The sequence below is a fragment of the Condylura cristata genome, unplaced genomic scaffold, assembly GCF_000260355.1.
Source record: "Condylura cristata isolate star-nosed mole 26May11 unplaced genomic scaffold, ConCri1.0 scaffold00001, whole genome shotgun sequence".
NCBI classification, from domain to species: Eukaryota; Metazoa; Chordata; class Mammalia; order Eulipotyphla; family Talpidae; genus Condylura; species Condylura cristata.
The window spans coordinates 78,359,751-78,373,667 of NW_004567102.1; the positions used below are offsets into that span (position 1 = coordinate 78,359,751).

The 13,917-nt window shown below is 39.0% G+C and overlaps 1 protein-coding gene across 2 annotated transcripts in view; it reads left to right on the forward strand.

Annotated features, from left to right (window-relative positions):
* STXBP5 (syntaxin binding protein 5 (tomosyn)) overlaps positions 1-6,219 on the forward strand; it is a 130,718-nt gene extending 124,499 nt beyond the window's left edge. Inside the window, exons 25-26 of one of the 2 annotated variants that reach the window (XM_004673922.1) lie at positions 195-415; positions 2,212-3,226. In XM_004673922.1, the coding sequence (XP_004673979.1) occupies positions 195-415; positions 2,212-2,253 (263 nt within the window). In that variant the 3' untranslated portion in view covers positions 2,254-3,226. Of the gene's footprint in view, positions 1-194; positions 416-2,211 lie in introns of both variants that reach the window. The other variant, XM_004673921.2, reaches the window with a different exon arrangement.
* Positions 6,220-13,917: the final 7,698 nt, after the last annotated feature.

Consider the following 13,917-nt stretch of genomic DNA (forward strand, 5'->3'; position numbering starts at 1 on the left):
TTGTGCTTTGCATGTTTGAGGAAGTAACTAAAATTAAAACCATCATAATAAAAGTAAAGAATATGTTGATTGCAACGTGTGGAAATATGTTATCTTATCACAAAATCTGCAAATTGGGTTTTAATGTTAAGATGTAGGGTTTTGATAAAATTTTCATGTTTTGAGTTATTCTTTCATGTATCGTATCCATTTAGTTGGAGAATCAGCCTCTGGAAAGGCTTCCAGGAGTCTTGCACAGCACATCCCAGGCCCTGGAGGCATCGAAGGTGTGAAAGGAGCCGCCTCGGGAGTTGTTGGTGAATTAGCCCGAGCCAGGCTGGCACTAGATGAAAGAGGACAGAAGCTTAGTGACCTGGAGGAAAGAACGGCAGCCATGTTATCCAGCGCAGACTCGTTTTCCAAACACGCTCATGAGGTAGGTCTACCAAAGGAATGTTTAAAAAAAATTTTTTTTAAAGTAAAGCAGCTATGAAAAGTGTTACATGCTTAGAGTTATTGTATCTCTACATGGGAATTTTCCTGTACCGTTGGTACAATTATAAATTCCTGATTTTTGCCACCAGAGGGAACCATTATATGAAGAGATTTACACATTTTGAAGGAATTTGTAAACAGAACCAGCAACTGTATCTATTTCTTTAAAAAATGCAGTAACACATCTTTTCCCTAAATGCCTCAGATTCTACTGTCAGCTTTTCCTAGCAAAGGAAAATTTACCTCTCTTGATTCTTTAGGTAGATCTTTAAGAATCTCTAGGTTCTTTAGGTAACTAAAATTGACAGACATTTTTATTCAAATGAACAATTGAATAATACCAACTCTGTCTCTAGACCAAGCCATAAGAGGAATAAGGGAAGGTGTATTTATTGCAAAAAATTAATCTTGATAAACTAGGACATAATGATGAAGCTTCAAAACGTGTTGTAAAGTAGGGACCGCACCTCATCCATTAACAACGATGCTCTGTTTCCTGCATGTCCGCTCAGGCATATCCATTCTTCCTAAAGCCCTAAAGCTCTGCCATCGCTCTGTGCTTTATTCTGGGCTGCTATCTCACACATGTAGTCCCTAGGCTTAACTTGCAGACCTTTTGGTTTTGGATTTGGAGAAGCCATGTTAAGCTTATTTTTATTTTGGCATATCCAGTCGATCAGTGATAGCTCTGCTTTAACACTTTCAGTCAGAATTCACTTTGTTCTTGCTTGGAACTAAATACCTGACCCGGGAAATATTTGTCCAGAGTTTCAAATAGATTCAGATGCTCTGTGAGTACTTGTACTAGACTAACACATGCCTAGGACATAAGCTTGTGTGATATTTTTGTTGTCATAACCTGTTCCGGTTGCTGATCACTAAAGCATGTAACATTTCGGCAATTCCAGGTATAGCTGCATTCTGAGGTATTTAGCAAAGAGCTCAATCTCAAACTGATCGCTTTTCACTTAAGCCAGTTTTTCTTGAGCCATATTTGAAAGTCTGAGGAAGACAATACACTGAAGTGGTTAAGATCATAGGTTCTTGAGTCAGACTGAATATTCATTCCTTGACTTAGCTTGGGTGTCTCCTATAAGCCTCAGTTACTTCATTTATAAAATGGGGAGAATAATAACACGTAGACAAGGAGTCATTATGATGACCCGCTGAGCTCTTGTAGGATAGTGTGTCATTCATATGGTGCCTGACTTCAGAGCAAGTGCTTAGAAAATTCTGGAGGGCAGTAGTAGTAAAATTTTCAATCTCTGATTCTCCAGGTTCTTGAGCATTATTTATAATTCAAATTAGCTGAAAATTATCTTACTGGTGGATTATTAACTTAGGTTATGAAAGAATGCAATGAGCCAAAATTTCATCATGTCACATCTCTAAGAAATTGAAAACTGGGTAGGCAGTTCTTAATTGTTTTTATCTTTGTTTCCTCTAGATGGGATAGTTGTTGTTTTTAAATTGGTTCACAACACTATCTCTGACTAAGAGGTATGGGGTGATCACATTTAAGATCTATTACCAGGGCACGTGATTCCTCCACCATCGCCCATTGGACCCCAGCACACCATCCTCCGTCACTGCTTTCACTGTAGACTGATTTGAAGTAAGCGACATGCGTACTGTTTCAGAATGATGTAATGAACTGGGAAAATATAGATACCAGTTATATAAATATAGTTGTTCTAGTGTTTTCCAACCATGTTTTTTGTGTTTTCTCTTGTTTAGATGATGTTGAAATACAAAGATAAGAAGTGGTACCAGTTCTGATGACCAGAAATACAACTAAGTCCCTCTTCAGCCTGAAGGAATTTTTTCCCCTTTTTTATTTTATTGAATCAATTTAGGGAAGTTAACATTAAAGGATATTCATCACTGGATACTGTTCTTTCCTAGCACAATCATGCACTGTTTTACCTCAGTCTTGTGGTGGCTTTAACCTAGGAGTGTCACACACACTCACGAGCTCACTCACAATGTGGCCTGCTCTGAGTCGACAGTTCGGGAACTACGCAGCTCACACAGTACATATGAAGAAACAGAAGGACATTGAGGAGCCGTGGCAGGAACTATTCCTGGATCATTCCCATATAATGCTTTCATATGCCAAAAGAGTCTGTGCTGTCTTATCTGCCATCAGTGTTTACCCATTTTGAGGGAGAGGCAATGAGTCAGAAACCTGCAACTGACACCGTTGTCTTGTGGCGTTGACTGATTTATAAGCGGCCATCTTGGACTAACCCTCCCTTAGACTGACCAGTCATCAGCATCATTAGTAAAAAAGAAACAAACTGTCGGTTACCATACCTTTAGGCAGATAAGCTGAGTGGTGGGCTTTAAATAATAAAAACATACACATAGTTGACTTGTGTATGGGCTATTCTTGGATTCTTGTTATTGTAAACTTGTGTTTAGTCCATATTTTGTCAAAAAGCAAAACAAGGTGATACATCACTTTTCATTGAAAAGAAAAGTGTAGAGCATGACTGAATTGCTCATCATTCTGGGAGTTTCCATGTAGTGGCTATGCAGTGTGGAAAGTGAGAAAAACCTCCATTGTGGTGAGGAGAATACTTCAGTGTCCTTTGTCCTTCTCATTAATTCAGCGAAAGGTGGATTTGACCAAAATAGTTAACTGGTTAAATTTGTAGAAATGTTGATATTGGCGAAGTTTTTGATTTTGCTTGAATTTTTATAAAATGTTTAACCAAATGTACCTTTGCATTATTTGATTAAAATTGCTAAAATAACTGTTTCATTATTTCGGTAACAATGCTCAGCTCCCTTTTTAAAATGCCCTTTATTCGCTAACAGTTCCAGTACACTCAGGTGATGAGTCAATTAAATCTTAGTGCACATGCTGTCGCATGGAAAATTACAAGCATCTGTTGTCAATTATTATCTATGTAAAAGTCTAGTCTGATGACCTACAAAATATTTTCTGTAGAAATAAACAATAAGTCTGTATATGTCCTGTATAAAGCCAAACGAAAAGGAAAATATGTACATTTTGATAACTAAAATTTTTCTGTATTGGAGTATAACACAGTCAACACCATCGATGGGTAATGGATGACGGGTTCCTAGAATAGCGTTGCAGACAGGAAGGAGACCACTTGGGAGACCTGGAAGTAAGTGATCTCGTAATGCAGGCAACAAAAGAAGAGCAAAGTAGAAGCCTTGCAATTAATATCAATGAAATTTAAATACTTTCTTCTATAAAAGTTGTTTAAAACTGGTTTGTTTATTCATAGAGAGAGAATCAGAGCACAAATTGATAGCAAACATGTCGTTTTTCTCTTCCATATGAACGTTAATGGTATAGTAGAGAGATAAAACACCCAAATTTCATGGCAGTTTGTAATGCATCTTTTTTCTCTGTACTCTTTTCATTAATAAAGCTTTTATGTTTACATTTTATAATGTGCACTACGGGATAAAAACAGTTTACATTAAAATTTCCTTTAAATGTGATGAAGATAAGTAAAACCAAAAGAAATATTTTAAAAATATTTTCAATTTTTTTTTTAATTTCAAAGTACCCATGAATAGCATTTCTCTTCAGTTAAAGTCACTGTGTGAACATTTAGCAATTTATAAATCGCTTAATGTGTGTTGCATTATCTAAATAATCCATTGTTCTATGTTATGTCACAGGAAGTAGTAGACCCTTTTTTAAAGGTACAGTTTTGTGGATGTCATCACTAAAATCAGCAGACTTCAAAAATGCTTTCAAGTTGAGAAGCACTAAGTAAAATAAAATGCTGGTCAAGTCCCTGTTCATGTAGAAGGACATATTTGCTCCATTTATTTAATTTGCTGTGGTTACTTTTTGTAATTGTATATCAACATCATTTTTACTGTCATTTTTTCTATTGTATATAAAATGAACCAATCTTGTAATAACTTTCAAGTACAGAAATAGATGCATTTAAATGAGTGGATTTTCTAAGAAAGTCTTAAATCAATATTTTGAGTTAGCTTGTTTCCTTTTTGAATCAACCTACAAATTATGCACAAAATAGAAATGTTCTTAGGATAGGAAAGTGAACTATTTTTGAGAATAAGAAATAAGCTTCTTGGAATTATACTTGATTCAGTCTGTAGATAAAGAGAAAGTCTGCAGTAATAACCCAGGGAATTTATTGTAATCTCTCAAAGATAACATCTCTATTTTTTTTTTCTTTTTAAACAGAAAAGTTATTAGTCACCAGCAAGCCAAGATTTCAGGAAAGCAAACCAAAAAATGTCAAAGTATCAGAAAAAAGAAAGATTTCTGTGTGCTTCCTTCATATCCTCAAACATCATTCTTTGCCCCTGTGGCCCTTGGCCCTAAAATCTCCGAGGTATTCACTGATTAGCTATTTCTCAGTACGAAGTTGTGTTGTTTCCTTTTATTTGCACATACCTAGACTGTTTCACTCTTTAAATGAAAACCCCTATGTATTTGCTTAGACAGTTGTTTGAAATCTGACATTGCAACAAATTGTGTACATAGCGTCCTTTGAAATCCTCATCTTAGTCTCCTTGGTTTTCATCTCATTGGTACAAAGTGTTTTTCCAGAAATGGTTATAACTGAGCTATTACTAACTTTTACGTTTTTCGGATGTGAAAAAAGCTGCTACTTGTGTGTTATGTGTAGGACATTACGGTTTAAGCACAGTACTTCAAAGAAAGAAGCATTTCTTTTGCTTAGAACTTCTTAATTACAGGTTCTTCTGAAGTTCTTTCACATAGATTTGTGAGTTTTAAACAAGTCTGAAAGTGTTACATATTTTTAGAGTACAGGAGTTGTGGGGAGACAGCGAGGCAAGAAAACACGTGGAAACATGGAGTCTGAAGTTTCACCTGAGTTCTGCATCCCATACATGTTCTGCTTAAGGCATTTGTCATGTGACTCTAGAAAAGCTATATCCAAAGGCAAATTTTTTTGTGGCCAAGACTTATTTTACATTTTAGCTTTCAGGATTTTGTTGGGTTTTGCAAAATAAAGAGCACTGAACTTTAAACTTGAATTTTTTCTGCACTTTTTTAGGTAAAGAGAATTTTATTATTTAATCCACATTTCTCAGTTCAAGTGATGCATATGTATAAAACACCAAAATCATAATGATGCTGCTAGCTGTACCTTTAACAATTAAACTGATCAGTTTTAAAACCTTAAAGAGGGTTTTATATCGTTATCAAAGATAAAATAGTAAAATAATGTGCTGTGTGTTTCAGTGTTCTCAGTCTTGAATTGTGACACTTTCAGATTTGTTTTACGATCATATAGTAACATGTTATATTTATACATACTGCTAGAGAATATACTTTTAGTTTTAAAATGGGATTTTTATAAATGTATTTAATTTTAAATATGGTGAACTTGTTAAGTTTAAGTCAGAGTACTTAAAAAGTATGTATATTATCCATACAAAAAGTTATGTTTTAAGCTTACAATAAGAAATATTGGTATCTCATATCGAGATACAGTTAATTTAAAAAAAATACATCATTCAAAAGTCTTCACAGGTGACAGGATATCATTACTGTGGTTTAAAAGAGCCCTCTATTGAGCGTTTTCAAATACTAATTTTATTTTGGGGAATGTGCCCACTAATTGCAAGGTCTTTCTCAATAGTTGCAGCTTGCTGCTGCTGGATGCCTACCTTAACTATTGTTTGAAAATATATATATATATATTTAAAATAGTTTTCGAGGTATTTTCTTCTACCTTTTTTAAAAATAAATTTCCAAAAATGAAAACAGAGCTTATGTATTTTTGTCAATAAGGTTTTTATTTTGTAGTTTATAGAATTTGTTCCTTATCAGTTTGATACTTGATCAATATTCCTAGACTTTTTAATCTGTATTTACTTTGGAAAAAAGAACAACCCTCTGTCTGAAGTGTTCTTCCTTTTTTCTTTTTCCTTCTAGTATGTTCTCTTGGGTTGAAATTTAAACCCATGCATTATTTTTCTCATTTGAAAATGAATGTGAAAATACTGTTTACAGCTTTTGTTAATGTGTTCTCATCACTGTTTCATTTCTTGTAAAGTGCTACAGGGGTTATATTTCCTGTGGATGTTAATGATCTTTACCACCACAGAAGTAAATGTTCTGTGAACAGAATATAGATAGTTATACAACAACAACAACAAAAATTAGAGGAAAAACTTTATTCTACCTTTCTCAGCTAAATTGGTCTTAGTGACTTCCCAATTATCAGAATTATAACATTCCTTTTTTTCAGTTACCTTGTCACTCTTAAATTATTAGGCACAATTCATTGACAGGGTGATTGCAGTAGTCCAGAGCTGCATGTAAGTGCTTCTTTTGTTTTACTCTTTACATCAGAAAAGTCATGAATGTCGGTCTTGCCAGTGTTTTGCAGTGAGGCTCATGGTTTAAAATGTCATGGTGTATGAGATATAAGTAAATCAGTATTAACTCATTATAGGTTATTTGGCTCAGGCATTAAAGTGGCTATAGGCTAATGGCAGTGGAATCATTTATTTACTTTTTTATGTTTTTTGCTAGGTTTGTGTGTATGTGTGTGTGTGTGTGTGTGTTTAAACTTCAACAGAATACAATGTAAGGAATTTGAAAACAGACAACCATGTAAAGCAATGCAAAGAGGGTAAATCATGTTTTAATTTTTTTTTTTTTTTTTGTAAATAAATGGTACTGTGATTCTTTGATTCTTTAGGCGTGTTAACATGGTAGTTAGAATTCATTTTGCTTTTTAGTTATACTATGGTTTCATTGTAAATGCATCACCAGGAACAATATGCAAAAGAGCAAGATTACATTGTTCTAACATTGTCCACCCTGGGAGCAAGCATGCTTGGTGTAGAACTTCAGCTTGTGTATACCTTAAACTGTAGATGCAGATAGTTTTCAGTTGCTGCACATTTTTGAAAATCTTGCTCAGTCCAGTAACTCACCAGTAATTACTGGAATATGCATTTTAAATATGGTTAAAAAAAATCTGTGTACTGTTTCATTAAATCAAAAACAAAACAAAAAGCACTATTGCAAACACTGAAAATGTGTTAAACTTTGTAGTTATTTTGCATTCTGTACTTTACAAACTGTCATCACAGCAAAAGGTTTAAAATTAGGTAATGAAATATTTTTGTAAATAAATACCGTTAAGCTGGTATTTTAAAAATGTATTATAAATTAATGTTTCTGGATAATGTTCATATATATGTATATGAATGTCTCTTTATGCTGAAGGGCTCTGATTGGGCAAAATAAAATACTCTAATTTCTCCTGGAACTAAACAAGCCCTTTTTTCTGGAAAATTTGTTTTAATTTTTTTCTCAGAATTTTCACTAATGTGGAATTAACCCATTAGTTTAAGCAAATAGATTTGTATACTGGCAGAGGGAAAGTCCAAGTTAAGACGGTGATTCAAGTAAGACCAATTATGTTTTAACTCTCCTGGCTTTTTTGCTGCAGTCAGCTGGTCCTGCATGGGGTTGGGGTGCAGAAGCGGGCTGGGCGAGGCAGGGCTGTGGCGGGGCCTCAGCCTGCAGGGTATGGAGTCCCATGGCGCTTGTCAAAAAGCAGACTCCCAGTCCGGACACTGGGGAAGTTGTCCCCGGGTCTATTCAAACAATCTCCAGGGAAAACTGACGCTACTGCTCTGAGGAACATACTTGCAGTAAGGAGATCCAGGTAATTTCTCTAACTGGCATTTTGCTAGTTAACATTGTATCAATGCCCAGCTGCTGGTGCCAAAACTGAACAGCACGTTAATGGATCTAAAATAATCTAACTCATAGGAGACCAAGCTCCTTGTGCATTATTGTTTTCACTGCATTTCAAAATAAAGAATGGTTATTCTCTACTAAATCAGTAGGTGTATTTGGCTTTGCGTCTATAATCGTATCGTCCACGCGGAGGCACTCACGTCTCACTTACTGTCTGAACCTTTACCAAGAAGCGCTCACAGGACGCTGCCACAGGCACGAAAGAGGCAGTGGATCATTGTCAGGAGTGATACATTTTAGCGAGGAAATTATAAAAGTCTTGGATAAGGAAACGACATGTTCTTAAATTGTTAGGAGTGATGCAGTTTATTTGGCAAAGTGATCTGTTGTTACCAAAAGAAATTTTCTTATTCTTCCAGGAAATACTAGTGATAAAATTTTTAAATCTTAAAAAAAATGAAAGATTGCCTTTTATTATATCTCTTCTTATTGGTTTTGAAGTAAGCTTGCTTAGGGTGTTTCCTGTATAAACTGTACAGTGCCATCCATCATTTTAGGTAGAAATAAATATATTTGTCATTGTATCTATTCATAGTCTATAGGAAGATTCTGATTTTCTCCCTTTACAGACAGTATCATTACTATGTCTTACTTTGTCCAGTGTGTGTACAAATGTGATATTTTGAGGAAGGAAAAACTTCTCTAAGTCACTGTAGACTGCAAATTTTACTGAACATTAACATCTGAGTATTCACTCACAATGAAAATCTCCTGCCCTCTAGTTTTAGACATGTGTTATAATTTTACCCTATTTTACAAAGCAAAATCTCAAGCCCATAGTTATTTTTAATCATTCCTTTCAAACAAATTAAAGTACACTTAATTTTTAAGTTTCAGAATTTATTGGTATTGCAAAGAAAAGTCTGAGGACGTTTTCACAATATCAACCTCAAGTCCTTAACTTTTTTTGCAAATTTCTGTCATACATGGAAGACCCATGCACGGCTGTTGTACAGATCCTGAGGTAAGCAGCAATGTTGCTGTGTAAAAAGGAGTGTGTGTGCTGCTCACACAGGCTGCCTCTCTGCCTCTTCCCGGTAGTTCCCCTCTCACTCTCTTCCCCTTTCCTTCCTCACCAGCTCTCCCCTTTAGTCTTTCTAACTGACCTTCCCATACTGCTCCTGTCCCCAGTGCTGCCTGGCCCTGATCTCTCAACTCTTCTGCAGTGCTTGGTTAACCAAGCACACTTCTCTGTCCAGGAGGAAAGGAGCACCATAGTTTATGTTTGTGAAGCCCCTTCTAAATGTTGGTGGCTTTATAAATAATTGCGGTAAGTAATTATTCCATATTCCTTGTTACAATCTCCACACACTCAAAATCCCTGAAGTAGAAACAGTTTAGCACATGGAGAAAGACAGACCTGTACTGAGGAAAGGGAAACACTGTACTAGAAAAATTTGCAGACCCAGGTCCAGGGGTTTAGCCACATGACTAGTTCACTTTCAAGACCTTTAGTATTATATATAAGGGGGAAAGGCTGTCCTGAACGAACTCTGCAGATACAGGTTTGGTGGACTCCACCCCCACCCCAGACTCTGGAAATACAAACCCCATCGACACCAAAGAGAAGCAAGCTGGGACCTGCGGGTAGAGCTAAGCAGCCAGGTTTGGATATAAACCCGACAAGTGGGCACCAGGGGTCTCTTGGCCTCCTGGCTCTCAGCTTCTCTCTTAGCTTTTCACCAGCTTTCAAAGTGTTTTTAGGGTTCCACGTCAGCAGAAATGGTAGGACACATTAATTATCTCTTTCCCTGAGTTATTCATTTCCCTTTTCCCTTGTAAATAAACCCATTATTGACTTTTTCTGTGTGTCTGTAGTTGAATCTTAAGCACACACTGGCGAGGACCCACAGTCAGGCAACCCAGTTGGGTTGCCCTGTAACAGTATGGGTATAGAAGGCATTTCAGAAAGCATAACCCCTTATGCTGCTTGACAAGCTATAGATGGCATTAGTCTAAGCAGTGGTTATCAACCGTGGGACAGATTCTCCTGGAAACTTGCTTATACACATTGCTGAGCTCACCCTCAGGGTTTCTGCTCCAGACCTCCAGTGCCTGACTGAAGGAAGCTAGTGCAGGAGATACCCTGGGGAAGCTGACACTGCTGGTCCAGTAGGATAATGCCCAGGGCCAGTCCTCCTTATGTCAGTTATTTTGGATGCTTGCTATCATTGAATGATAATATGTACCCTATAAATTTGTTAAATATCCTGGTAACCCAGAGATGTCAACTTGTACAAATACACACTAAAAGAACCAAACAAAACCCCTACAAATTTCCAAATCTCTCCTATAGGGTGAACCCTGCTTCTTCCCACCACCCACATGACCACTGGCCCAGAGAAGACCAGTAGTAGAGCACACCATTTTTCATAACTGTTCAAAGGGGCTGTCAAAAATTGTTCATAAATGCTATGCCATCAATGGAGGACAAGGATTAAAAAACTGGAAAGGTGGTACCACAAGACCAGAAACCTGGATCACACAGAGCCAGGAGCCAGCCAGGGTGGGAGAAGGGGGATTAGCACCTTTGACCCAGCTATAGGAACTAAGACCATTAGGCTCCATTCCCTAGATCACAGAGCACAAGACCCAAGCAGGTTATAGGGAGTGTGCAGACCCCACAGTGGAATCTCTGACCCCTTACAAATTCTACATAAATATTCAAAGTCAACAACAAACAAAACACTCCAAGACAGAGTGAGCCCCTCCAGAGGAGACCGGGCAATATCAGGGCTGTTTCTGCCCTGTCCTCTGGGCATCCGTCCTGCCCTCCTGTGCTTACTCAAGTGCAGCTTTTCTCTCCCTCAGCTGGGCAGCAGCCCCTGCTTGCCCATGGCCTGTATCTCAAGGCCACCCTCCTGCAAACCTACAGGCCTCTCTCAGCAAACCTGTCCCTTTCAGGGCAGCTCTTCCTGCCCCTTGGCGTCTATGCAAATGTCCTTTATTTTGCTCTTTTTTTTTAATAATAAACGTGCCCTTTTGGATATAACTAATGTCTGTCTGTGTTATGGAGTAACTCACCTGGGAAACTGGCCATGTGCCACCGAAAGGGGAGCTCTGGTGAAAGCTTTCCCAGAGTGAACCCCCAAGGACCTCTCTCTCTGAACCCAGCTACTCCAAAAATGACATCACTACTATTAGACAAAAGTAGAAAAAAAAATTTTTTTCGCTGTTTAAAATCAGTGTGACCTTAAATCACTTAACCTTTTAAACATTTGCTTCCTTCAAATATTCAATAGAAATAAAAGCAGCACAATTTTACCAGCTTTCCTAAGGATTCCATGAAATAACTAGCTGACAAAACTCAGCAGCTGTTCCTCACTGTCATCATGCAAACTCCACATGGCTTCTGAGGGAGGAAAACTCTGGATCTCAAAGCAAATGAAACTGCTATTCTCCCTATTTTTAGATCCTCAAACTCTTCAGGGAATTCCATCGTCCCTCCACCCTCCATAAAGCCAAGCTCTGAAAGCTCAGGGTCTCCTGGGCCCTCCTCAGCCCAGCTAGGTATGTGGCCATCTCCTCTGACAAGGGAGTGCTCCCCTGGGTGTCCTGGGAGCACACCCCTTGGTGTGCTTCCCATCCAGGCCAGAACTTGATATTCAAAACTAAGCTCTGTTTGGTCAAACAAAAAAAAAAAAAAAAAAAAAAAACACTTTTTAAGAAATGGTGTCTATACAATGAGCTCCAAAACTCTTTTAAAATTAAAATATTGTGGTCTACTAAAATACACTGCTGAGGGGAGCAACAGGGAAGACAGGAGAGGTCTGCTGGGCTATGTGAGTCATCTTCCTGGCTGGGGATCGAACTAGTGGTGAGTGACTTCAGATAGCTTCATAGTACTGTGCTTTAATCCGTTGTGCCACCAGGGAGGGCCAGCAACAAGATCTCTTCAGAGTCTTCCTTTATGTTCATATCAAGATTGCTTTATTTATGACTATAATGGACATAAAACTAAACTTTTGCACCACAGTTTGGATAGTATTACAACGGATACAAGAGAAACAAAAATCACTATGCAGGAAGGAACCACTGTGTAAAAAAAATTAAATTAGGGCCCTCCCTGGTGGTGCAACAGGTTAAAGCACCACATCATGAAGCTCTCGGAAGCCACTGCAGCCCGAGTTGGATCCCCCGCCAGGGAGCTGACCCACAAGGCGTGGCAGACCTTTCCTGACCTGCCCACTGCTCCCCTCAGCAGTGTACTTTGTCAATCTGCCTGTTCTGCTCCCCACTCTGTCTCTGGTGAGTCCTTTCACCCACCACTCCTCTGGCTTGTACCCCAGTTATGTAAGCATAAATAAGTAAATCTTTTTTAAAAAAATTAAATTTAAAAAAATCATAATACCGTCATGTAAACAAAGGATTCCTCGCTTCTACCTCAGAATAATGTTAAAAATCTCAAACAAATCCACTGTAATAGCCTCAGAGACACAGAGCTGGTTAACAGCAAAGCCAAGATTAGAGTTTCTTAGCACAAAATCCCAAATCCCCAGAGCCCAGGGCCTCTCCTGGTCCCAGTCCCCCTGCGCTTCAGCCAGGCTGAGCTTATTTCCATTCTAGCTCGAGGACTCGCGGTTCCCGCCCGACAACGTGCTTTCTGCCCGTTCACATGACTGACTCTCACGTTTCAAGATTCAGTTGAATGCCAGCTCCTCAAAAAGACATTTTCTGTTTCCATGTCTGAACGAGAGGTTCCTGAACAACCTCACCCCGTTGCCCACCCCCTTCCTCATAACAAGTCACCCTGTTAGGGTGCCCTATCTGGTTCCCTCCGACCCATCACAGTCAGGGCCATCTGGGCGGTTGCCAAGCCTCAGCCTGTCCGCAGCCTTTTCCAGCCGGACCCTGGAGAGGAGTTGCCTGTGCTGTTTTCTCACAGCCAGGATGGGGCCAAGAGCACAAACAATTTATTTACTGAGTGAATTCAGCTCTCCTGAGAGGTGGTAACAATGAAACCAGGACTGGAACAGGCCCTTGGACTTCGGATTTGGGAAAGGATGCCTGCGTTTGGGACGGCACTGGCGGCGTGTGCTTCGCTGTCCTCATTTGGGGACAGGGACCCCAGTGCCTCTGGTGATAGCTGCGAGAGAAGAGCAGTGACGGAGATCAACATAGTCGGCAGTGACGGAGATCAACATAGTCAGACACTGAGAAGTGACCCCAGCAAACTGCTCTTCCCGTCTCGATTTATTTGTCAGATGAAATAGTTGAATTAACATGTGGGCCTCATGGGTCTAATAGTCTTTAAATGTTTAATTCTCTCATTTGATTAAAAAAAGGAAAGTTCTTGCCTTCTCTGATATGTCACTTAAATAGAATCAGGACTTGGCAAGTTCACAGGTGAGGTCTCTTTTCTTATTGTCTTAGCTAATGGGCCCTTCTGGTGACCTCCTAGGTTGGATGAAGAGTTGTGCAGCCAGGGCTCTCCCTGGCGGCCCAGTGGGTTAAAGCAGTGCATTAGGAAGCGCTCAGAAGCACCGCAGCATGAGTTCGATCCCAACCAGGGAGCTGACCCACAGAGCACAGCAGACCTCTCCTGACCAGCCAGCTGCTCCCCTCAGCAGTGTACTTCGGCGATTGGCCTGTTCTGCTCCCCACTCTGTCTCTGGGAATCCTCTCGCCCACCACACCTCTGGCCTGCACCCCACTTCTGTAAGTATAAA